Raw genomic sequence first — 27,001 nt, forward strand, 5'->3', positions numbered from 1 at the left:
CATGGTTTCTTTTGTCACACGACTACCGTAATTAGCATTTTTAAGAGATACTTGCAATATCTGATCTTTCCTGCTCTCTTCTACACATCAAACAGCACATTGACGTTTGTATAAATAACCATCCTTTGTTAACCAAAGCAAAAGAAGTCACAAGTTGTAATAAAACATCCTTCTAGGTTAAATCAATGCATAAATACATTAAAATAATATAATATATATATATTCCTTCATGAAGATACCATCTTATTTATTCATATGGCAAACAGCGCATGTTTTATTATAAAAAAAGATAAGTTGTTAGAATTACAAGGGTGCCAGGTTTCAAAAAAATGTTTGGGAGGGCAAATAAAGTGCAGTTCTCAGTTACTAATAGTTGCTGCATAACCTGCCACATATCAATACCTGGATTAAATAATGTGACTATTTTTAACTGAACTCATTTAACCTTTAATAATTATGCAGCTGATGAAATATTAACTTTTTTTAGCAAACAATTCATTGTCAATGTACAGCCCAGAATGACACATTATTTGTTTATAGGTGATATTTAAGTTGCCAAAATCTCAGCCAGGCAGAAGATTTTATAAGGCAACCTAAGACACAACACTTGAGGCTGGACAGGGAGAAATTCCAGGGAGTGGCATAGACTTACACAAAACTCTGCGACACAGGCAAGATGAACAGAATCAGAGTGCAGACGAGCGAGAACAGACACTGCAGCAAGATCACCACCATGAGCACGGCAGGAAAAGTATTACACTATTATCCTTTTAACTACTTTTTGTCTTACTTGCTATCAAGTTCTATAATTTCTGTGTAATGTGTCTTTTCTTGTACATTCAATGATTTATTCATAGCAGATGGGTTTGAAATGTACAATAGCTGATTCCACCTTAGAGAACACTAATGCATAATGTTACAGTGGCTTTGGTGGATTTGAATAATTTTGGATTTCATTTTCTTTTAACATTTTTATACTGCTCCCGCATACAATGGGGATAAATTGAAGTTGGAGTTTGTTTAGAAGTTTTGAAAAAAAAAAAGCAACTGTAATGCTGGAATGTCAAAAATAACTGCGTAGTGTGTATAGTTGGAGAAGTTTAGAAGGACACAAGTAGTTTTTGTTAACATTTTCGTGCAGGAAGAAAAGTCTAAATGAAAAACTGGTACTTCCTTATTTTTGTATCTACGTCAAAAAGTTTAACATTGCTGCCTGGTGTGGAAGATGAGACTTTTAAAAAGTCACATCTTCAAAGTCTTGCTTCTTTCTGCACTTTTGCACACCTTTTTTACATTTGTTTTTACTAAGAAAATGAAGAAAAAAAATATCCCTCAATGTGTCCACAATGGGGCAGATTTTCTTACCCCGTCCATTCGCGATCCAGCGGCGCGTTCTCTGCGGTGGATTCGGGTCCGGCCGGGATTCACTAAGGTAGTTCCTCTGACGTCCACCAGGTGGCACTGCTACGCTGAAGTTCCCCGAGGCCCGCCGGAATGCACTGAAGTTCACCGGCCTATTCCTAGTGAAGGTAAGCGCGAGTCCCTCGACACTTTTTTTTTTAAATGCGTCGGTTTTTCCCAAATCCAATGGGTTTTCGTTCGGCCACGCCCCACAATTTCCGTCGCGTGCATGCCGGCACCGATGCGCCAAAATCCCGGGGCAATACAGGGAAAATCGGCGCAAATCGGAAATATTGGGGTAACATGTCGGGAAAACGCTAATCGGGCCCTTAGTAAATGACCACCACTGTGTCCATATGCATTAGGTTTTGCTTTGTAATTTTTTCAAAATTTGCAAATGTGGACACAATACATCAAAATCATGGATAACACAGTGAAAAAAAGCTGATGTTATTGCTTTGTACCTGACATTTATTGGTGTTTTTGCTGTGCTATAATGGCTTTCAACACTCTCTATTACATATCCCGTTTATCCGTTTTGTGAATCTGCAATATTTGCTGGGGTTTTTTGTCTTTTTTCAACATAAACATTATATTACATTCAAATGCCTAAGCTATATAAAAGTTACTTGTTTTCTAATAATGTCGTTGGCATATTCCATGACGTAGTGTTAATATTATATTAATATAAAACTAACTATTATACAAGATGAATATGTTGACATGAATAGACATGAATTCATTGGCAGTTTTCACATCACAGATGATTATATGTTTGCTTAACAATTGTTTTAATTTCAAGGTTATTAAATGCAAGGCTGCTATTGCCTGGGAACCTTGTAAGCCCCTCAGCGTTGAAGAGATTGAAGTAGCTCCACCAAAGGCTCATGAAGTCAGAATAAAGGTAATGTAAAATTGCAAATATGTTAATATAGGGCAAACTTTTTATGAAATTAAATAACTCAGAGGCAGTTTGGAATTCTACATAAAGGTTCAATGTACAAAAGTCATGTTTTTAGAGTGTTTTCTGTTAGTTCAAATGCATCATGCATGCATTACGGTGTTTAAATAGTCCTTTGCTAATACTGTACAGTGAAAACAAAACTTCTGGGACTGGAGAAAGACAAATGAGCCAAGTCATCATGCCTAGCTTGCCAGGCATAAAATGTAGCAATTTCTAGAGCATTGCATAGAAATTGTAATTTTTTGTGGCTATGATCCCCACTCGCCACTTGAGGGTGGATTGGGGTATGAAATAAGACATGCCAGGGTACCAGTGATGGTGATTAAATCCAATAGTGTGGTACCCACTGTCCTAAAAGTGCTGTGATATTTAAGACACACAATCATTGGTCGCACCAATTGGGGTTGTTAGTGACAGGTGTCTGCTCCATAATACTCTATAATAATCACAGCCTCAGATCAAGTCAATGGTAGGGGTGTGATAAAAATCTAATATGTTGGTCCACATGCATCAATGCATATCAAAAATGTGATATATTGCACAGTTAGACAAGACAGTCTGCATGCTGCATCAGATTTTTCACTGTGCCTGATGCTGGATGATAAATCTAGAATGTCTGTTAGAATGTCTAACCTTACTTTTACATGCTATAGTTGGTTTAGTCTATGTCAGTAAATTGTGCCAAAATGTTTCCCAATGTATGATATGCTGAGCAGGTGAAAGGAGATTTAAAGATTGTAAATCTGCCCCTGCTCATTCCTACCCCTCCTTTCTCTATATACAGGAAGTCCACGGGTTACGTACTAGAAAGGGTCTGTAGGTTTGTTCTTAAGTTGAATTTGTATTAGTCGGAACTGCATATTTTATTATTGTAACCCCAGCCTCGAATTTTTTGGTCTCTGTGACAATTGGGTTTTAAAAGTCGGGGGCTGCCTGTAACCTCTATTTAATATTACACCCGAGTGAGCCCTTTTTATATTTCTAGCAAGACAGAATTCAACACTTTTAATATTAAAATATAAAATCAGTAAGGACAGAGGTTGCCAAAGTAAGTTTGTAAGTAACAGGTTTTCTTTAAAGCTATTTTTTTAAATGTTTCCTATGTATTATAAATATCAACTTTTCTATTTTTATTAAACACATGGCTTATTTTTTTTTTGTGACAAGATGGAGCTAACCTCTCTTTAAACCTTCTTCTCATAAACACCAACCATGGCCTGACTATATCTTCCAGCAGCATCTCATGATCCATTCATGCAGCACTAGCAGCGAAATTAGTTATTAGGGTCTCAAAAAATAGAAACTTGGACCCTAAGATATATATTTGTGCCCCTCTTTTGAAGCCCCTATTTACAGCTAAAATAATGTAAAAAAAAGGCTTGGCTGGTGAGTCTGGTTATTCTATGATATGTTTTATAGAATTTTCTATAGCCCAAGAAATGTTCCACTTAATGTTAAATAGTTACATAGTTCATATTGTTGGAAAGAGACACATGTACAAGAAGTTCAACCAAGGAAGGGAAGGGATTGGAAGAGGAAGGGATTTAGGGGAACAATTCTATATTATAACAATCAATGTTGTTTAGATGTAAAAAGGCATCTTTTTTGAAGCTTTCTTGAAGCTCTCTGCTGTACCTGCCGTGACCAGCGCCAGAGGCAGGCTATTCCACAGATTTACAGTTTTCACAGTAATGAAGCCTTATCTCCTGTGGTGATTCAACATTGTTTTCTTCATACGCAAACATTGCCCCCTTTTCTTTGCTTTAATTTAACCTGGAACAACTTTCCACCATATTTTTTGTATGGACCATTCATATATTTATATAAATTAATCATGTCACCTCTCAGTCATCTCTTTTCGAGACTAAATCAATCTAGTTGATTTAATCTTTCCTCATTGAGGACTTCCGTTACTGAGACGCTCCATACCCTTATCATTTTTGTAGCTCTTCGTTGTATCCTCTCCAGCTCCGGGCATCCTTTTTCTGGACTGGTGCCCAGAACTGGATGGCATTTTCCAGGTGAGGTCAATGCCTTCTACAGTGGTAATATTACATCCCTATCCCGATAGTCCATACTAGTTTTGATCTTGCTCATCCCTTTTAAAGGCAGCTTATTGACATGTGTTCTATTGGAACAAATCTCTATACACACTTTGGGGGGCATGTATTATCGTATCGGCGCCAAAAAATGCCGGGATTTTTCTTTTTTTGGTGCAGAATTGTTGTGGATTATTTTTAATGAGTTTGCGCCAGAAAGAACAGATGATTCCGACTTGGCGCAGTTGGGCATGGCCTAACTTTTCCACATTATCCATCACATTTATGTGTATTTTGTCAACATTTTTAGGTGCAAATCTTGGCGCACAATAGACTAGGAAAAAATTTGTCAGAAAGCAAAATAAAGGCGCAGTCCATGTAAGATTTTGGCGCACATCTCATTGATGTCGGCATTTTTTTTTTATGGCGCCGTCTACCCATTATTTACTTACAGCAGTGCGCCACTTTAAAACATCGGGCTGTGCTTTCCGGGGACTGATCTCCGATGCCAACAGTCGTGCTTGTGCAGAATTAGTAAATCCCCCCCCATTGTCTTACTGATTTAATGCCAGTAAACATAGGCTTTATGAACTTAGTACTTAAGACAAACACAGAAGCTTTGCTTTCATTTCAATATCCGGCTCTAAAGGATTCAGGTATTTTATAGACAGAAAGGCATGTTGTCGTAGTACACACATCCATATACCCGAAGCCAACATGCACAGAGTATAGGTGGTACACACTGTTTTGGGTTTATTTGCATTTATACAACTTGGGGGTGAGGGGATTTTATGAATTTTAGGATGTTTGGTATTTCTTGCACTTTATGTTCCACTCCTCTTGCACATTGGTGGGTAACAGCCAGACTCCAGATTAAAATTTACAAATTGATCAGCTAGAATAGGGTTGAGTTATCCAGTTATTAAATATGAACTAGATAAATGGCTTAGCAGGTCAGTCATATAGTTCTTTGTTTTTATGTCAAAGAGGGCTCCAAATGGTTACGTTCATCATTTTGCACAAAGGTTTACTTACCTACAATATGTGAACTCATCCGTAGATGTGGAGTAGATGGCATAACCATTTGTTTCATTGGTTCCATGGGTTTCAACATATGCACAATATTTACTCTATATGATCACTCATCTATGGCACAACAATGGCATTTGTAAGGTATAAAACTGTCCTATGAATACTTCTTCTATTTAATAGGTGTGGTTACTGTTATCTGGCAGAGTTTGACACTTGGCATCTAGATGAATTCTAGTTCAGTTAAGGACAGCTCACATAAATTACTGTGCGTCATTTCCAAGCTCTATTGTTTATGTATCTGTATTCATTGCGTTATAGGAAAGTCTTTATTCTTCTATTATGCGTCCTGTATACAAACTTTACATTCCAATACCAAGAAACCTAAATAACATTAAAGAGGTTTTCCCACCAAACAAGTTGGGCCCTATGCACAGGATAGTGCCTAACTTGTCGATCTGTGTGGGTCTCAGTGAGGAGACCCCCACAAATCATGAGAACAGGAGATTGCTGAACGCCACAAAGACCCCTTTAATACACCATATCTTCATCTAAAATAAGGAAAAATGCAGCATGGCATATATGAAATATAAAATAACTCCACTAATGCATCACCTTTTGTATTTTTATTAATCTGAGTTTACTTTATTGTTTGTATTACTGGTTAATCAGATGTTTATATACGTGAAAAGTTAAAATGCATAAAATAGACAGTAATAGATGGTAATATATCATGCCGTTTTCTAAATATTATGATAAATGCTCACCTTTTAACAATATCTTTCATTTAGCCAAAACATTTTGGGTTGTTATTAAATGGCAGGCAAACAGAATGGGATTGTGTTGGAGATTTGAATGAGAGAACGTTCTCTAATATTCAATGAACTTCATTAAAATATGTTAACCCCTTGTTTCCCATTACTTTTTTTTTTGTTTTTCAATTTTTGCTCCCATCCCTTAAAAATCCATTTTTGGTATGCAGGTGTATGAGGGCTTGTTTTCTGAGTAACAAATTGTACCCCCTGATGTGTACTGGGAAGTAGGAAAAAAATTCCAAATGTGGTGAAATTCCCAAAAAAAACCACCAGTTTGTGCCAGTTTCTTTTGGGTTCAGTTTTACAGCTTTCAGTGTGCTGCAAATGACACCTCCCCTTTGTTATTTATGTCAGTACAATCACAGGGATACAACATTTTGATACATTTTATTAGGTGTTAATAGAGTTTAAAAAATTTAAATCTTTTGTACATATTCGGCCACTAATAACTTTTTCATACTATTGCATATGGAGCTGTAAAAGGCGTAATTTTTTGGAGACTGTATGACCTTTTAATCACTGTTTATTCAATTTCACATGTTCACACTGATGACATGTACAGGTCCATGAAAACCATGGCTGTGCGTTGAGCCCAATAAAATACAAGGGGCCATGTGGTAACTGTTAAAACAACATCCAGCACATAGCAATGATGGCTTACTTTGAAACACTTGATAAATCATCTACAATGCAATTCTGTTTTATTTCCAGTCTATGCTATTACAACAATGATATGCTAAATATTATCTATACATGTCATTTTACACAGATTATTTCTTCTGGTATTTGCGGGTCTGACAACAGTGCACTTTTTCAAATAATACAAACCAAGTTTCCAGTGATTTTGGGCCATGAAGCTATTGGAGTGGTTGAAAGTATTGGTGAGGGAGTCACAAAGGTGAAACCAGGTGTGTAATCAAAATTGTGTGCTAAAGCTAAATGTTAGAGCGATAACAGTATAATTCATTATTTTTCCCTATTAACATTGTATTCCCCACCCTCAGGATAGGATACAGGATGAAAGCATGGTCACTGGTAGCACCACCAATAGGACAAGCTGTGGCTAGTTTAATAAGTGCATTAAACCCTTTTTATTTATTATATTTTCGCTAAGATATCTTTGGAGTTTTTGTAATTAATCTTAGGAATTGTACTTTTTTGCATTTTTTTCCCATCACACACTTACCAGTAGGTATTCAATAATGCATTGTTTTATGTATACTATAAATGGTTTTGAAGTCTCCAGTGTACAGTAGGTTATATAGATGAATTTATATGTGGTGTTACTGAGCTCCATGGTCAAAAATACTGTAGCGCAGACACAAACTACTGTGGTTATATATCTTTTTGGCCATGGGAATAGTACAGGTGAATAGTGCAAATTTCTGCAAAATGCTGAAACCATTGCCAATACAATTGTGCATCTTGCTTTCCTGCTGCTTATGTCTTCTATGTGTACAGAAACAAATACCATAAGTAAAATTATTCAGTGAACTATACATTTTAATTTGCAGAGACTTGTTTTCTGTGCAGTATTAAATACTTTATATTGAAAAATTAAGGTGTACTGGGATGTAACATTCAGAGAAGAAAAGTGCTGAAATCTGCTGAATATGCAATGTTTTTTTGTGAATAATGCGCAAAAAAATGAAGATCTTTATATACAATAAATCATATTAAAAGTGCCTTTTTACCATTTTATAGGTGATAAAGTCATCCCACTTTTTGTCCCGCAATGTGGATGTTGCAGAAGTTGCAAAACTGCAAACTGCAATCTGTGTGAAAAATTTGAGTAAGTAGACATCTGTGTGAACCACTCTGTGCTGCAATTAACCGATTGTATAAGGAAACTTCCTTTGTCTAAGACAAATGGTTTAATGAAACATAGGAACATGTATGGACTTACTGGGAGTTATTAACATATATACGGGATGGGAGCCACAGTCTGTGCAGATCAGAGGGTAGAACTTCACTCTAATAGCCCTAGACATCCTCAAAACCCATGACTCCTGCCCACCAAAGAAACATACAGCGACACCAAAAGAGTCTTTATTTTTTAATGAAATATATTATATTCAATACCCACTCAATCCACAAAGCCTAATAATTGATGGACTCTTAGGAGTTTGTACAGGTTTTCTGTGCATCCGTCACCTGATTCACATGACAGAATTAAAATAGAAGAAAAAACTGTATGGAAAACACCATCATTATATCTTTTACTTACAATAGATTATATCTCCACCAGGCGTATAACCATACAGCTGCATGGTCGTGTATCAGATATACTAAGAGGATGGAGCCTCTTAGTACATCCGACAAGACCAAATGGGGTAGGCAGAACACTTGATATATCCCCCCATGATGTGTATATTTCTAACATGCCAGTAAGATGTTTGTTATCTTAGGGGTCATTTATAAGATTAATATATTAGAAATGTGTTGCTGGACTATTCTAGTTTCAGCAAATGAAGCCTATCAATTGCGCAATGAAGACATCAATTACTTTCTAATATGTTGGTATCAATTCCATATGGTTTTCACCACTACTGTTGACTGCAAGTACAGATTTGAAAACAACATTTATCTGATGTTAAAATTTTACATCTTACAATAAATAAGCTTCTTTTGCATTCAACTACAATAACTTTTTCAGCATAAATTTTTCAAAAAAAATTATTGGTAATTTCTATATTTTTACAAGCATATTAATGATTTATTTAATATTCTTACCCAATAGGTTTGGATTTAGCACCCAATCAGGACTCATGGCAGATGGTACCAGCAGATTTACCTGTAAAGGCAAACCCATTTATCATTACGCGAGCACAAGTACATTTACTGAGTACACTGTAGTGTCTGACATTTGCGTTTCCAAAGTGGATGCCAAAGCCCCTGTGGAAGTTTGTCTCATAGGCTGCGGATTTGCAACTGGATATGGTGCAGCTGTAAACACTGCACACGTAAGACCTTATATGTTTCAATTCTAGTTGATATAATGATAAAATTACCCATTCTGAACCCATACAATATACATCTGGATAGCTTGATTTCATTTCCAGACGTACACATGTAGACAATCTAGTGAATGACACAGAAGGAAAAGCAGAAGGCTGTAATGAATATGTGGACTGGAGAGTATTCAAGTACTCTACTAAATAATGACGTTTGATTATATAGGGACATTGAAGGATATATTAATGTATTAGAAATGGGTATAAAGAGTTGACATACTTTTTTTTTTTTTTAAATTTTATTTTAGCCATGAATACAACAAAAAAAAAAGAATGACAATTTATCAATCCATTGTATGATACAACAATCAACCTACACACAAAAAAAAAAGAATTTACAATTCCCTAACTAAATAGATGCAGATGCAATAATCTTGCTTTATTTATATTGTGCCCTTGTCTCTCCTGTCCCACGTTTCACCTCTAGTTTTTTATTCTTACATCCTATTCTTTTATAAGTACGGTATCCATTTTATCTTTGACTTGGACTCTGTGTTCATGTCCATATATCCCACCCCAAAAAAAAATATTTTTTACTTATAACTCCCCCGTCGTACATGAATAATTCATAGTTTTTTAGCTTATACATCCCCAAAATTATCTATCTCTGGTGGGTGATTTGTTTTCCAGTTATTTTGAATCTCTAGCCTGGCTATAGAGCATAGCCTAAGAAAAATACCTCTGACGTCACTAGCCAGGAACGTATTTTTCTCTATAATGTTGAGAAGAAAAATCTCAGGGGAGGCGGGAAGATTAGTCTTACACCACCTCTGAAATAGACCAATCACTTGTGCCCAGAAATCCATAACAATCGGGCAGTGCCACCAGAGATGGAGGAGGTTTGCTTGCTCCCCGCACCCTCTCCAACATTCATTTGAAACATTACTGTATATGTTTGCTAATCTATTGGGTGCTAAATGCCATCTCAGAAAAATTTTGAGGTAGCATTCGCTGTGGTTTAGGCACATCAAACTGTTTTGAGCTCTTTTAAATGATGAAAGCCAATCGCTCAGTGAAAACGTCTTCCCCAGTTCTAATTCCCATTTTTGCATATATGTTAATTTCGTACTTAAAGAACTGGGGGAGTTTAGATCCCTGTATGCCACATTGTTAGTGTGCCATTTCCTTATTGTTCGTTGCAAAAACGACGTCATTTTCTTATAATTAAGGAATTCGCCCTTGGGGATGCTATGAGTGTTACAGACCTCCTCGAAAGACATGATTTTATCACCTTGAAAAAGATCAGTCAGGGAAGAAATGCCTACGGCTTTCCATTTTTCTGCTGGGAAATCTATAAGACAAAGAGTTGACATACTTTTTAAAGTACCGTATTTTCCGGACTATAAGGCGCACTTAAAAGCCTTGGATTTCCTTGGAAATCCAAAGTGCGCCTTATAGTCCGGTGCGCCCTATGTATGGCGCTGGGCAGCGGACCATACTTACATAGGTCCCCGCTACCGGAGACCGGAGACAGTAGATCTCCAGCGGGAACTGCAGACCACGCGGCACGAACAACTTCTGCCGCGTGGTCTGCAGTTCCCGCTGGAGATCTGCTGTCTCCGGTAGCGGGACCTATGTAAGTATGGTCCGCTGCCATCCTCCACCTCCCCCTCACCTTCCCCACTCACCTTCCCCGCGTCGCCACTTCTCGTCTTCGGGTCGCGTCGCGTCTCTTCTCTGCATCGCGTCCCGTCGCGTCCTGTCGCGTCTCCGCTCCGCCCCCGGACCTCCGACACGCCCCCGGACCCCGCGCCTTATAGTCCGATGCGCCTTATATATGGAATTATTACATATATAAGGCACATCGGACTAATGCGCCTTATATTCCGGTGCGCCTAATGGCCCGGAAAATACGGTACCATAGGAATTGAAAAGATAGCTGAATATACTCATACCTCTTCTCAAATTTGGTAAAAGGGCATTTATAGAGCAGGTAAAGCTGATCAGATTTATACCAGTATATTGTAGCAAAAGGCTCAATATTTCCATTTCTATTCTTTGTATGTTGAGAAGCAAGGAGGTCGTCCAGTCAATGATACAGAGGTTCCTTCCTTATGACTGTCCATACAGTCATAAGGAAGGAACCTCTGTATCATTGACTGGACGACCTCCTTGCTTCTCAACATACAAAGAATAGAAATGGAAATATTGAGCCTTTTGCTACAATATACTATATCAATCTGCTCATTTACATGAGGCAATTTAATATGATTTCAAAACATGCTAAAAACTCTCTAGAGACAACTCACAACCCAACCACTATATGGCCACACATAGGGGGATCTCTGTGTTCCATATGATAAATCCCCACTCCTGATGAATACATCATGAGGCTCTTTTTTTGTTTTCCCCTTTTCGTGCATCACCTTTTTCAAATGTAAAATTATTTACGTTGTGCAAATGATATACATTAATGAAGTTTTCCCTATTTGTATATCCCTGTTTGTGCTCTTTTGGGGATTTGCACACCTTGGCATTCATTCTATTTATCTCTGGTGAGCACAACTTAAACATCACGCTGTTCTTTCTTTTGTTAAGAAATCATGAGGATTAGACCTTATGATTAGAGATGAGCGAACATACTCGTCCGAGCTTGATGCTCGTTCGAGCATTAGCATACTCGAAACTGCTCGTTGCTCGGACGAGTATTTCGCCTGCTCGAGAAAATGGCAGCTCCCGCCGTTTTGCTTTTTGGCGGCCAGAAACAGAGCCAATCACAAGCCAGGAGACTCTGCACTCCACCCAGCATGACGTGGTACCCTCACACGTCGATAGCAGTGGTTGGCTGGCCAGATCAGGTGACCCTGGGATAGACTAGCCGCTGCCCGCGCTGCTCGGATCATTCTCTGTCTGGATGCTGCTAGAGAGAGAGCTGCTGCTGGTCAGGGAAAGCGTTAGGGTGTTCTATTAGCTTACTGTTAGGCAGGAGTGATTCTACAACAACCCAACAGCCCTTCTTAGGGCTACAATAACGTTATCCTTTTTTTTTTATTTGCTTGTGGCTGGGCTTGCTGGCACTAGTAGTGCAGCTAGTACCATATTGTGAGGAATTAGCAGGGGGACTTGCTACCGTTGTGTTTAGCTCTTAGTGACACACATATCCACCTCAAACACCAAAGTGGGAAAATTTATTAGGGGTTTGATTTCAATTAGGCACAGTCTGGCAGTTTCTTTTTATTTTACATTTATTTTTTCATAACTCAGCGTCATCTCATCTGGCATAGTAGTGTGCTTTCATACTTGGCTAGAAAATAGCCATAGGAGAATCCAAAAGGCTTACTTACGTCTACAATAGCGTTATATATATTTGATTTCTGGTTGATCTGCTGGTGGCTGTAGTTGTTGCAGTGCATCTACTAGCAAATTGTGAGCAATTTGGAGTGAGACTTGCGACCACTGTGTTTTGCGCTTAGTGACGCACATATCCATCGCAAAGACCGAAGTGGGAAAATTTATTAGGGCCCGGGGTTGTATTTCAATTAGGCACAGTCTGCCATTTCCTTTTTTATTTTACGTTTATTTTTTTCATAACTCAGCGTCATCTCATCTGGCATAGTAGTGTGCTTTCATACTTGGCTAGAAAATAGCCATAGGAGAATCCAAAAGGCTTACTTACGTCTACAATAGCGTTACATATATTTGATTTCTGGTTGATCTGCTGGTGGCTGTAGTTGTTGCAGTGCATCTACTAGCAAATTGTGAGCAATTTGGAGTGAGACTTGCGACCACTGTGTTTTGCGCTTAGTGACGCACATATCCATCGCAAAGACCGAAGTGGGAAAATTTATTAGGGCCCGGGGTTGTATTTCAATTAGGCACAGTCTGCCATTTCCTTTTTTATTTTACGTTTATTTTTTTCATAACTCAGCGTCATCTCATCTGGCATAGTAGTGTGCTTTCATACTTGGCTAGAAAATAGCCATAGGAGAATCCAAAAGGCTTACTTACGTCTACAATAGCGTTACATATATTTGATTTCTGGTTGATCTGCTGGTGGCTGTAGTTGTTGCAGTGCATCTACTAGCAAATTGTGAGCAATTTGGAGTGAGACTTGCGACCACTGTGTTTTGCGCTTAGTGACGCACATATCCATCGCAAAGACCGAAGTGGGAAAATTTATTAGGGCCCGGGGTTGTATTTCAATTAGGCACAGTCTGCCATTTCCTTTTTTATTTTACGTTTATTTTTTTCATAACTCAGCGTCATCTCATCTGGCATAGTAGTGTGCTTTCATACTTCGCTAGAAAATAGCCATAGGAGAATCCAAAAGGCTTACTTACGTCTACAATAGCGTTACATATATTTGATTTCTGGTTGATCTGCTGGTGGCTGTAGTTGTTGCAGTGCATCTACTAGCAAATTGTGAGCAATTTGGAGTGAGACTTGCGACCACTGTGTTTTGCGCTTAGTGACGCACATATCCATCGCAAAGACCGAAGTGGGAAAATTTATTAGGGCCCGGGGTTGTATTTCAATTAGGCACAGTCTGCCATTTCCTTTTTTATTTTACGTTTATTTTTTTCATAACTCAGCGTCATCTCATCTGGCATAGCAGTGTGCTTTTATACTTGGCTAGAAAATAGCCATAGCAATAGGATAGCATCGTTTGGTTTTAAAAACTAAAAAACACACAAATAAAAAAAAACAAAAACAAAAAACCGTTAAAAAAAAAATTAAAGTTATAACTCTCATTTTCAAAATGTTTAACCCGAGGGCTAGGGGTAGAGGACGAGGGCGGGGACGTGGGCGTCCAACTACTGCAGGGGTCAGAGGCCGTGGTCCTGGGCGGGGTGAGACACCACCTGCTGATGATGAAGGAGCAGGGGAACGCCGCAGAGCTACACTCCCTAGGTTCATGTCTGAAGTTACTGGGACTCGTGGTAGAGCACTGTTGAGGCCAGAACAGTGCGAACAGGTGATGTCGTGGATTGCCGACAATGCTTCGAGCAATTTGTCCACCAGTCAGTCTTCCACGCAGTCCACCCATGTCACCGAAATCGGCACTCCTCCAGCTCCTGCACCTCAGCCTCCTCCCCCCCAGTCTGCCCCCTCCCAGCAAAATTTGCCATTTGAACCGGCATACTCTGAGGAACTGTTTTCTGGACCCTTCCCACAGTCACAAACCACTTGTCCTGCTGCTGCTGAGCAATTTTCCGATGCCCAGGTTTTCCACCAGTCGCAGTCTGTGGGTGATGATGACCTTCTTGACGTAGTGGAAGAAGTGTGTAAAGAGGTGTCCGACGATGATGAGACACGGTTGTCAGACAGTGGGGAAGTTGTTGTCAGGGCAGGAAGTCCGAGGGGGGAGCAGACTGAGGGATCGGAGGATGATGAGGTGACAGACCCAAGCTGGGTTGAGAGGCCGGGTGAACACAGTGCTTCTGAGACGGAGGAGAGTCCTCGACCAGAACAGGTTGGAAGAGGCAGTGGTGGGGCCAGACGGAGAGGCAGGGCCAGAGCTGGTGCATCAGCGCCAAATGTGTCAACTAGTGAAGCTCCCGTGGCGAGGGCTCCTGCGGCGAGGGCTAGATTTTCAGAAGTCTGGAGGTTCTTTAAGGAAACACCGGATGACCGACGGACTGTGGTGTGCCAAATTTGCCAAACCAGGATCAGCAGGGGTTCCACCACTAATAGCTTAACTACCACCAGTATGCGCAGGCATATGAATGCTAAACACCCCACTCAGTGGCAACAAGCGCGTTCACCTCCGGCCGTGCACACCACTGCTCCTTCCCCTGTGTCAGCTGATAGTCAGCCCCCTGCCCAGGACCCTGCCACAAAAACCCCATCGTCGCCTCCACGATCCTCCACAGCATCCACCAGCGTTCAGCTCTCCATACCCCAGACGCTGGAGCGGAAACGCAAATATAGTGCAACCCACCCGCACGCCCAAGCCCTTAATGTGCACATCTCAAGATTGCTAAGCCTGGAGATGCTGCCCTATAGGCTAGTAGAGACCGAGGCCTTTCGCAGCCTCATGGCGGCGGCCGCCCCTCGATATTCGGTCCCCAGCCGCCACTACTTTTCCCGATGTGCCGTCCCAGCCCTGCACCAGCACGTGTCAGACAACATAATCCGTGCCCTGACCAACGCCGTTTCTGACAAGGTCCACCTGACCACGGACACGTGGACGAGTGCTGCCGGGCAGGGCCACTATATATCGCTGACGGCACATTGGGTTAACTTGGTGGAGGCTGGGACCGAGTCTGACCCTGCGGCTGGTCATATACTGCCGACGCCGAGGATTGCGGGGCCTACCTCGGTCCAGGTGTTTCAGGCCTACTATGCTTCCTCCTCCTCCCACCCCTCCTCCACCTCCTCCTCCGAACGACCATCCGTGGGCATGGCGCCATCAGTCGCTAGCTCTAGGCACAGCAGCAGTGCCGTCGCTAAGCGACAGCAGGCGGTGCTGAAACTGCTGAGCCTAGGCGATAAAAGGCACACCGCCCAAGAACTATTACAGGGCATCACGGCGCAGACTGATCTGTGGCTGGCACCGCTGAACCTGAAGCCAGGCATGGTTGTGTGTGACAACGGCCGTAACCTGGTGGCGGCTCTGCAACTCGGCAGACTGACACATGTGCCATGCCTGGCCCATGTGTTAAATCTGATAGTTCAGCGTTTCCTCAAGACATACCCCAATCTGTCTGATTTGCTCACGAAGGTGCGCCGCATCTGTGCGCATTTCAGGAAGTCCAGCACAGATGCTGCCACTCTCAGGGCAGCGCAGCGCCGCCTCCAACTGCCCGCTCACCGACTGTTGTGCGACGTGCCCACGAGGTGGAATTCAACACTGACCATGTTATCCAGAGTTTACCAGCAGCGCCGAGCGATTGTAGACTGCCAGATGTCAACTTCCACCAGAACTGGTAGTCAGGTCAGTCAGCTTCCTCAAGTCTACAATGAGGAGTGGACGTGGATGTCTGATATCTGTCAGGTGCTGAGTAACTTTGAGGAGTCAACACAGATGGTCAGTGGCGATGCCGCCATCATCAGCCTCACCATCCCGCTGCTTGGCCTGTTGAAAAACTCTCTGGTCAGCATGAAGTCGGAAGCTTTGCGCTCCTCACAAGAGACGGGGGAAGAAGATTCCCTTGTTGATAGCCAAAGCACCCTTAGGTCTGTTTCTCTGCGCATATCGGAGGAGGTGGAGGAGGATGAGGAGGAAGAGGAGGAGAATGTTGGCGAGACACAAGAGGGGACCATTGCTCAGACCTTCACTGTTCAGCGTGTATGGGCAGAAGAAGAGGAGTTGGAGGAGTTGGAGGAGGAGGAGATGGACAGTCAGGCCAGTGAGGGGAGTGAATTCTTGAGAGTTGGGACTCTGGCGCATATGGCAGATTTCATGCTAGGCTGCCTATCCCGTGACCCTCGCGTTCAAAGAATTTATTCCAGCACCGATTACTGGGTGTTCACTCTCCTGGACCCACGGTACAAGCAAAATCTTTCCACTCTCATCCCTGGAGAGGAAAGGAGTGTGAGAATGCATGAATACCAGCAGGCCCTGGTGCACAAGCTGAAACAGTATTTCCCTTCTGACAGCGCTAGCGGCAGAGTGCGTAGTTCTGCGGGACAAGTAGCGAGGGAGAGTAGGCGAGCAGGCAGCTTGTCCAGCACTGGCAAGGGTACGCTTTACAAGGCTTTTGCCAGCTTTATGTCACCCCAGCAAGACACTGTCACCTGTCCCCAGTCTCGGCAGAGTAGGGCTGATCTTTACAGAAAGATGGTGAGGGAGTACGTAGCTGACCATACCATCGTCCTAAATGATCACACAGCTCCCTACAACTACTGGGTTTCAAAGCTGGACATGTGGCACGAACTGGCGCTGTACGCCTTGGAGGTTCTTGCCTGCCCTGCCGCTAGCGTCTTGTCCGAGCGGGTTTTCAGTGCAGCTGGTGGCATCATCACCGATAAGCGTACACGCCTGTCGACTGACAGCGCTGACAGGCTGACGCTTATCAAAATGAATAAAGCCTGGATTTCTCATAATTTCCAATCTCCACCAGGTGAAGGAAGCTCAACCTGAATAATTTATCCACTCCTCCTCCTCCTCATTTTCCTCCTTCTCCTCCTCTTTGTACAGTAAAGCAGAGGAAACTGGCTATTTTTTGACAGGGCCCACTGGCTCTAGCTATAGTACTTTATGCATGTAATTTTTCTGGAGGGCCACCGACCCGGTCCTCTGTTTTCAACAATTTTTGGGAGTGCCACATACAGGCACTCAATCTATTCAATTTTTCTGGAGGACCACCTACCTGCTCCTCTGGTTTGAAAACTTTTTTGGACTGCCACATACAGGCACTCAATCTATTCCATTTTTCTGGAGGGCCACCTACCTGCTCCTCTGGTTTGAAAACTTTTTTGGACTGCCACATACAGGCACTCAATCTATTCCATTTTTCTGGAGGGCCACCTACCTGCTCCTCTGGTTTGAAAACTTTTTTGGACTGCCACATACAGGCACTCAATCTATTCCATTTTTCTGGAGGGCCACCTACCTGCTCCTCTGGTTTGAAAACTTTTTTGGACTGCCACATACAGGCACTCAATCTATTCCATTTTTCTGGAGGGCCACCTACCTGCTCCTCTGGTTTGAAAACTTTTTTGGACTGCCACATACAGGCACTCAATCTATTCCATTTTTCTGGAGGGCCACCTACCTGCTCCTCTGGTTTGAAAACTTTTTTGGACTGCCACATACAGGCACTCAATCTATTCCATTTTTCTGGAGGGCCACCTACCTGCTCCTCTGGTTTGAAAACTTTTTTGGACTGCCACATACAGGCACTATCCAAATTGAATTGTCTCCATAGCAGCCTCCACACGTTGTCTCCATTGCTACCTCCAAAAGTCGTTTATATAGCTGCCTCCATACATCGTCCCTTTATCAAACGAGGTGTGTCAGGCCGAAATTTGGGTTGTTTTCATGGATTCCACATCAAAGTTGTTAACCTTGTCGCCACCCTGCTGTGTTATCCACAAAATACACTGGCAAACTTTTACCATTTACGGATATTATTTCAGCGCTTCTTGCGCATCTGTTTACATTCCCCTCACCCGCCATATCCTAAACTTATAAGAACGCTACTACACTTGATCTTATACAAAAGGTTCTTAGAAGTGCTGTTTGGGGAGTAGCCTAGAGACAGGGGCTTGGATTGGCGAAAGCTCGCCTGGCAGCGGAGCGCCAGCTCCATGCGCATCATGCGCTTCTTGCGCATCTGTTTACATTCCCCTCACCCGCCATATCCCAAACTTATAAGAACGCTACTACACTTGATCTTATACAAAAGGTTCTTAGAAGTGCTGTTTGGGGAGTGGCCTAGAGACAGGGGCTTGGATTGGCGAAAGCTCGCCTGGCAGCGGAGCGCCAGCTCCATGCGCATCATGCGCTTCTTGCGCATCTGTTTACATTCCCCTCACCCGCCATATCCCAAACTTATAAGAACGCTACTACACTTGATCTTATACAAAAGGTTCTTAGGAGTGCTGTTTGGGGAGTAGCCTAGAGACAGGGGCTTGGATTGGCGAAAGCTCGCCTGGCAGCGGAGCGCCAGCTCCATGCGCATCATGCGCTTCTTGCGCATCTGTTTACATTCCCTTCACCCGCCATATCCCAAACTTATAAGAACGCTACTACACTTAACTTGGTGCAGGCTGGGACCGAGTCTGACCCTGGGGCTGGTCATATACTGCCGACGCAGAGGATTGCGGGGCCTACCTCGGTCCAGGTCTAAAAAAGGCCTACTATACCTCTTCCTCCTCCCACCCCTCCTCCACCTCCTCCTCCGAATTACCATCCGTGGGCATGGCGCCATCAGTCGGTAGCTCTAGGCACAGCAGCAGTGCCGTCGCTAAGCGACAGCAGGCGGTGCTCAAACTGCTGAGCCTAGGCGATAAAAGGCACACCGCCCAAGAGCTATTACAGGGCATTCCACATCAAACTTGTTAACTTTGTCGCCACCCTGCTGTGTAATCCACAAAATATACTGGCAAACTTTTATCATTTACGGATATTATTTCAGCGCTTCTTGCGCATCTGTTTACATTCCCCTCACCCGCCATATCCCAAACTTATAAGAACGCTACTACACTTGATCTTATACAAAAGGTTCTTAGAAGTGCTGTTTGGGGAGTAGCCTAGAGACAGGGGCTTGGATTGGCGAAAGCTTGCCTGGCAGCGGAGCGCCAGCTCCATGCCAAGGTCCAACTAACATAGTTTTAACTGCAGCACCTTTAATCTACTACTAGTTCACTGCCTCCATACATGGTCCCCTTATCAAACGAGCTGTGTCAGGCAGAATTTTGGATTGTTTTCATGGCTTCCATGTTAACTTTGTCGCCACCCTGCTGTGTAATCCACAAAATATACTGGCAAACTTTTATCATGTACCGATATTATTTGAGCGCTTCTTGCTCACCTCCTTTGGTTCCTTTGGTTCCTTTGGTTCCCATTGGTTTGAAGCCTGAGTCCATTTAGGGTATGTTGCCATGACACTCTCTAGCCTGCCGCTGCTGCCGCTGCCGCTGCCTCTGCATGCCATCCCCTATAGTGTCAGGGTCAATTATTGGATGTTTTAGATGCTATCTAGCCTCATTCGGTCACTCTGTCATGGCCATGCTGTTGCCCATAATTTTGGCATAATGGTGCGATTAAGCAGCCTCAGAGGCATCCATGCATGCTGCCCCTGCTGTTTCCTGTCCATTTCCGTGGTGTTTCCATCCTTTTCTGAGGTTCCCAGGAGTTTGGCCAAGCTTCCCTGTGCAGAGCCTTGGTCCCCTTGAAAAATGCTCGAGTCTCCCATTGACTTCAATGGGGCTCGTTACTCGAAACGAGCACTCGAGCATCGGGAAAAGTTCGTCTCGAATAACGAGTACCCGAGCATTTTAGTGCTCGCTCATCTCTACTTATGATGCATCTGCCTGCGTGCTGCACTGGCAAACAAAACTACCCCAGGCCCATCATAGTTTTGAGTAAAACCTGTGAAGATTCATTTGTGAATGTTTGCAGGCTTTTATAAAGTGCACAGGGATGGAATGCCCCATGCCGGCCCACTCCGACGCCAGCCGTGTCTCTTCATGCCCCATCCATGCCCAAGTGGCATGGTCATGATAATAATCACAACTACTTGCATTGCCCAATAATTTTAAATTATTTCAGTGCTATATATATATATATATATATATATATATATATATTAAATCTTTACCAATTTCTCTATTTTCAGGTGACAAAGGGCTCTACCTGTGCTGTGTTTGGCTTGGGAGGTGTTGGTTTTTCAGCAATAGTGGGATGCAAAGATGCAGGAGCCTCACGAATAATTGGAGTTGGTACACATAAAGAAAAATATCCAAAAGCCATTCAGCTGGGAGCCACTGAGTGCATAAACCCAAAAGATTATGATAAACCCATTCATGAGGTCATTTGTGAGATGACTAACGGAGGAGTGGATTTTGCCATTGAATGTGCAGGTCGCACTGAAACCATGGTAAGAGCAAAATATGCCCCTGTGTTATGTAATAGGTGAGGAATACTTCCCATTAATCTACCATATGCATGAATTGATACAACCATTTCTACAGGTTTAAAAATATTACTCGTGTTATCTCACAAACATTGTAAGATTCTATGTTTTTCTACTACATTTTAGATGACCGCTCTTATGTGTACTTATGCTAGCAATGGCGTTGCTGTTCTGCTTGGTGTGGCATCTCCAACAGCAACGCTTCCTTTGAATCCAGGTTTGCTTCTCACAGGACGTACACTGAAAGGTTCAATATTTGGAGGTAGGATATTTGAATTAAAAATAAATGTAAATATATAGCATTTGCTAAACTTTTTCATAATCCCTCAGGTTTTATATATACAGATTATATACAGTATATATATATATATATATATATATATATATTTGAGTAGTACTGTAAATGAACAAAATATATAAATCCAAATAATATGAATAAAAATTAGGTGACTCATCAGTAATCCGTTTACACTAATAGGAGCTAAATGTATTGTTTAGATTATAAACCATAAAAAAAATGTAATACTGATGACGTAACATTGGTGAGGTCTGACACCTTGCCAAGATGAAGCTAGATGCAGATGGATGTTGGATTCTATCTAAAAGATAGGTTAACAGTATTAAAAATATCCCCTGCCCTCCCCCCAAGCCCTTAAACAAGCCTTTACACTAGAGATGAGCGAGCACTAAAATGCTCGAGTGCTCGTTATTCGAGACGAACTTTTCCAGATGCTCGAGTGCTCGTCTCGAATAACGAGCCCCATTGAAGTCAATGGGAGACTCGAGCATTTTTCAAAGGGACCATGGTTCGGGAATAAAATGTGTTAATTAATTGAAAAAGAATGTCTTCTGATAAGTTAGCAGATGTATGCAAACATCTGCAATCTATTCTTCACTGTTCCGCGCGTATATTATCTCCCGACAAGTTAACAGTAGTGAAGAACAGTGAAGAATAGAATAAAAACAGTGACCACAGGATCATTTAAGTGAAAAACACAGTGAAGAATAGATTGCAGATGTTCTGCACATCTGCTTACTTGTCGGGAGATACGCTGTCCCGGGATCCGCTGCTCTTCTTCCACTGAAGTCTCCCCGATGTCTCCGTGCCCCTCGATGTCTCCGTGCCCCTCGATGTCTCCGTGCCCCTCGATGTCTCCGTGCCCCTCGATGTCTCCGTGCCCCTCGATGTCTCCCCGTGCCCCTCGATGTCTCCCCGTGCCCCTCGATGTCTCCGTGCCCCTCGATGTCTCCGTGCCCCTCGATGTCTCCGTGCCCCTCGATGTCTCCCCGTGCCCCTCGATGTCTCCCCGTGCCCCTCGATGTCTCCGTGCCCCTCGATGTCTCCGTGCCCCTCGATGTCTCCGTGTCCCTCGATGTCTCCGTGCCCCTCGATGTCTCCGTGCCCCTCGATGTCTCCGTGCCCCTCGATGTCTCCCCGTGCCCCTCGATGTCTCCGTGCCCCTCGATGTCTCCGTGTCCCTCGATGTCTCCGTGCCCCTCGATGTCTCCGTGCCCCTCGATGTCTCCGTGCCCCTCGATGTCTCCGTGCCCCTCGATGTCTCCCCGTGCCCCTCGATGTCTCCCCGTGCCCCTCGATGTCTCCCCGTGCCCCTCGATGTCTCCGTGCCCCTCGATGTCTCCGTGTCCCTCGATGTCTCCGTGCCCCTCGATGTCTCCGTGCCCCTCGATGTCTCCGTGTCCCTCGATGTCTCCGTGCCCCTCGATGTCTCCGTGCCCCTCGATGTCTCCGTGCCCCTCGATGTCTCCGTGTCCCTCGATGTCTCCGTGCCCCTCGATGTCTCCGTGCCCCTCGATGTCTCCGTGCCCCTCGATGTCTCCGTGCCCCTCGATGTCTCCGTGCCCCTCGATGTCTCCGTGCCCCTCGATGTCTCCGTGCCCCTCGATGTCTCCCCGTGCCCCTCGATGTCTCCCCGTGCCCCTCGATGTCTCCCCGTGCCCCTCGATGTCTCCGTGCCCCTCGATGTCTCTCCGTGCCCCTCGATGTCTCCGTGCCCCTCGATGTCTCCGTGCCCCTCGATGTCTCCGTGCCCCTCGATGTCTCCGTGCCCCTCGATGTCTCCGTGCCCCTCGATGTCTCCGTGTCCCTCGATGTCTCCGTGCCCCTCGATGTCTCCGTGCCCCTCGATGTCTCCGTGCCCCTCGATGTCTCCGTGCTGCCGCTGCCCCATGTCTCTGTGCTGCTCACCGTGTTCTTCACACATATATATTGTTCTTCACATACTATTTTGTTCGCACCATTCCGCGCGTATCTTCCGACAAGTAAGCAGATGTGCCGAACATCTGTAATCTATTCTTCACTGTGTTCTTCACTGTGTTTTTCACTTAAATGATCCTGTGTTCACTGTGTTCACTGTTTTTATTCTATTCTTCATTGTTCTTCACTGTGTTTTTTTAATTAAATGCTCGATCTCGAGCAGGGGAAATACTCGTCCGAGCAACGAGCCGTCTCGAGTACCTTAATACTCGAACGAGCATCAAGCTCGGACGAGTATACTCGCTCATCTCTACTTTACACCAATTAACTTAAGTATAGTTCCTATATTTGGTCACATGTTTGTTTAAATACTCATATTTAATTTTAGTATACTCTATTTAATAGTTTCTTAACATAAATATAATACATAATATAAAAAATGCAGATGTAAAAGTGTCCTAAAATATAACAATGGCTGATCTGGTCTACTTTGAACACTTCTTTGTGCAGAACTGAACCAGCAATTTTTAGGCAAGCCAATATGAAAAAATTTTTCTAAAATTATGGTAGGGGTAGCGTATCATATTATGTGACAATGACGATAAACTTCCACAGGGGCGTCATGGATGGTGTTCAGTCAGATGGATTTGATATACTGGTGTCAGTCAGCAGTGTCTTTACTGTAATGACCGAACACATTAATGAAACATTGTGTACGCTCCTCTTCTCTCCGTCCCCCCATTCCACCCACCCTATAAGAAGACTGTTGTATTTTTGACCCTGCACAGTTTCAATCAGATCCTGTTGAACCCTAATGAATGGCATAATGAAATGTGGTATTTTACTATTAGTTATTAATTAAGAATAAAATATTTTTTTCGCCTAGGCTATAAGGGTGAGGAACTAGCCAAACTGGTGCAAGATTACATGAAAGGAAAAATAAATCTGGACCATTTGATTAGCAAGAGGTTAACACTAGATAACATCAATGAAGCATTTGAGCTGTTACGCAGTGCATCAGGGTAAGTACATGATGAATGATAATATACAGATTCTCTGGCTTGCCAGAGAGATTAAAAAAAAGGTAATCCATCTTCTATGTACCCTGCCTCTATGCAGTCTCCAAGGTATTTATATTCTTTTAATTCATTAAAAGGGGACAAAGTTTTGGGGGCATTTATCATGGCTTGTACACTGGTTTTCTGGCATTAACAAATAAAAAAAGTCTAAATTTCTGGCGCACGGCCAGGAAATTGCAAGTTTTGTCTGGTTTTCAACGGGATAAAGAGTGGGAACTACCTGGCCAGCCAAATTTACTATGAGACAGAGAAATTCATTCCAGAGATGTTGCACACCGCTTGAACAGCATACGTAGTCAAAATTTTCAACTCGCCACATTCATATAGTGGGTTCCTGTTTTTACTCCAAAGAGTACGCATGGTATGAGACATCCCTGCCTTAATAAGAATTTGAAATGAAGAGGTAAATCCAAGGGATGGAATTAAAAACATTTCCTTTATTGATCCATTTTTTCTAACAGTAACAGTAATTTAATGTAAATTTTTTCTTACAGTAAATCATAATCGAATCCCTTCCCTTCCTTGGTTGAACTTGATGGACAAGTGTCTTTTTTCAAACGTATAAACTATGACTATGACTATGATAACTGAGATTAATTAATTTCAAAATTTTAAAATTCACTTGTAAGGACAAAGAAGAAATAAATGAATAACATATTTACACAAAATATAGGCCAATAGTTTTTTTCTTTTAATAAGGGAAAAACCTCTTATTTGGTCATATCAAGTCTTTTTTTGGGTGCAACTAAGATGCCAAAGTAAAGAAATGTAATTGCATTTTATAGAGATAACTGCGACAAAATAAACTATACAGTAAATACATTTATACTTATGATGTACATTTTTCCATTATGGTAAATTTATTTCTGTATACATAGTGCCCTTAAATAGCAGTCACATCTTAATATATAAATGGTACAATTATAGTATTATGTTTAATTACTGTCTTTTTATCTTTCTTGTTTCAGGATCCGTAGTATTATGATTTACTAATCTTACAGCAAATTTATATATAGGACCAGGCTATGAAGCCGTCTGCAGATGCATTCCCAGTAATACTATTATGTACACTGACATGCTTTCTTATATCTGGTGTATGTGTAGGTTTTCTGTACATGGTAGTAGAATCAGTTTCTGAATAAATATATAACTTATATATTTATGATCAACGTAAATTCAATAAAATACAATGCAAATACATGTTTTTGATTTATTTGATTTATTTTGTCTTGAGCACAAACACATTTCATTGTATGTGTGAGGTGTGAATGGGTAAGTGAATGTGTGTTCTCCGCCTTGGGGAGGGGGTGCCTACTGTGGGGCAAATATCTCTCTGTTGATGCATTTATCCTATGTTGATATATTCATGCTGATGACCAAATTTTAATAATTATACCTTGTACTTCCCTGAGGCGGATGTTTGCCTTTGTGCACTGTCATAAGAATATATGCTACCCCCGTGGAAAGCCTGTGTGGTACAGTCTGTGCAATTGCCTATTCAGAAAGTGATAGAGATAAATTTTCAGGTAGACAGCAATGCCTGCTGACTTGAACATACTGGGGGGTCTTAGGGATATGATGAAATGGGGAAAACAATCAGTGGAGTATCTTTTTAAATGACCTACCCATGGTCAAATTATACAAATAATTGGAAGTGCAGTTCCATTTTCTGGCTTGTGTCCGAGTATGGTGACTGCAGCTCAGCTATTGATGTGGCTATTGTGCTTCTAGAAAAATTAGGCAATATATGAGCTCAAACCAATTTATTCTATACCTGTTCTGGTGCTCGAGTCCTTCTTCTGCATCTACAGGAAAGGTGTAAACAGCATGAAAATAGATCTTCTCTAAGGCTGAAATAACTCTTTATTTTCTGCTTTATTCAATAAATAGGAAAATTTACAGATGTTAGTCAACTTGCTCTACCAGAAACACATATGCAAGCATATAAAGTAAGGGCTTATTCACATGACTGTTATGGGGGCAGAGAACCGGTCACATGATTTGCAAGCAGATCGCGGCCTCCATAGACCTTTGTGACGCCCGGTCATGGTACAGTAAGCACACAGTGTGCCACCGTTTTGTGATCACCCTTCTGCGTATAGGGGAAGGAGAAATGAAAACCCCTTCCCCTCCTCCACCCAGCCCTGTTCACCGGGATCCAATCCGGGTGAGAACAAGGCCAAGTAAATGAGGGAAAAAGTAAACCGTGAGGGATTGCTTCAATTTCAGTCTGACTTACTTCCATTTTCAACTTATGATAATAATGACAAATGATTTTCATCTCATGCAAAGCAAATCACAACGTCATATATTTAGCAATATATTCAGGGTCAGCTCCAGGTTTCAGTAGGTCCCTTTGCAGTGAACATGGCGGCGTTAAAAATTCAGAAACTAAAACTCCTCCTGTATCCTGTTCCCTAAATATTCCCGAGTTTATCATGCCAAATACTTAATTTATATAAAGCATCACCCCAATGGATTCCTTATGGACAGCCCTTGCCCAGGTATGCCCAGTGCTTGCACCGGCCCTGTACTCTCTAGCACACCACACCCAAGGCCGGGTTGAGGTGTAGAAACCAACCTAGAGCACCAATCCACTCATCTAGGTGGGGTTGAAATTCATGAATGCCATTAAATGAATGTGCTTTAATCCTGGTTCAATGACCTAAGATGACATTCTCAGCCTGGTTCTTAAACCCAGGGATGAATAGTAAGCCAATAGGCACTATCATCACTGATAGTAGCACTCTCTAATGCAGGAACCTGGGAAGCAGAAAGTACAACTGACACATACTCATTGTTCCTGTTTCCTCCTCCTGCTCTGTGTCCTGCCGCTGGTTGAATGTCCCGGCAACAGAAGAGCAAAGAGGCACCTAAAGCAAGAGAGTACAAGGGCCGGTAACTACCTGCCAAATGTACC

The 27,001-nt window shown here is 42.5% G+C and overlaps 1 protein-coding gene across 1 annotated transcript; it reads left to right on the forward strand.

Moving 5' to 3' along the window:
• Nucleotides 1-580: 580 nt before the first annotated feature.
• On the forward strand, nt 581-25,281 carry LOC140071094 (NADP-dependent alcohol dehydrogenase-like). Its single transcript, XM_072118391.1, has 9 exons — nt 581-751; nt 2,204-2,305; nt 7,018-7,156; nt 7,953-8,040; nt 8,989-9,211; nt 20,491-20,751; nt 20,914-21,049; nt 23,889-24,024; nt 25,050-25,281. Exons 1-9 carry the CDS (start codon nt 677-679, stop codon nt 25,072-25,074), a joined length of 1,185 nt encoding a protein of 394 aa, XP_071974492.1. The 5' UTR covers nt 581-676; the 3' UTR covers nt 25,075-25,281.
• The last annotated feature ends 1,720 nt before the right edge of the window (nt 25,282-27,001 follow it).

This window comes from Engystomops pustulosus, chromosome 1 (genome assembly GCF_040894005.1).
Source record: "Engystomops pustulosus chromosome 1, aEngPut4.maternal, whole genome shotgun sequence".
Taxonomy (NCBI): Eukaryota; Metazoa; Chordata; class Amphibia; order Anura; family Leptodactylidae; genus Engystomops; species Engystomops pustulosus.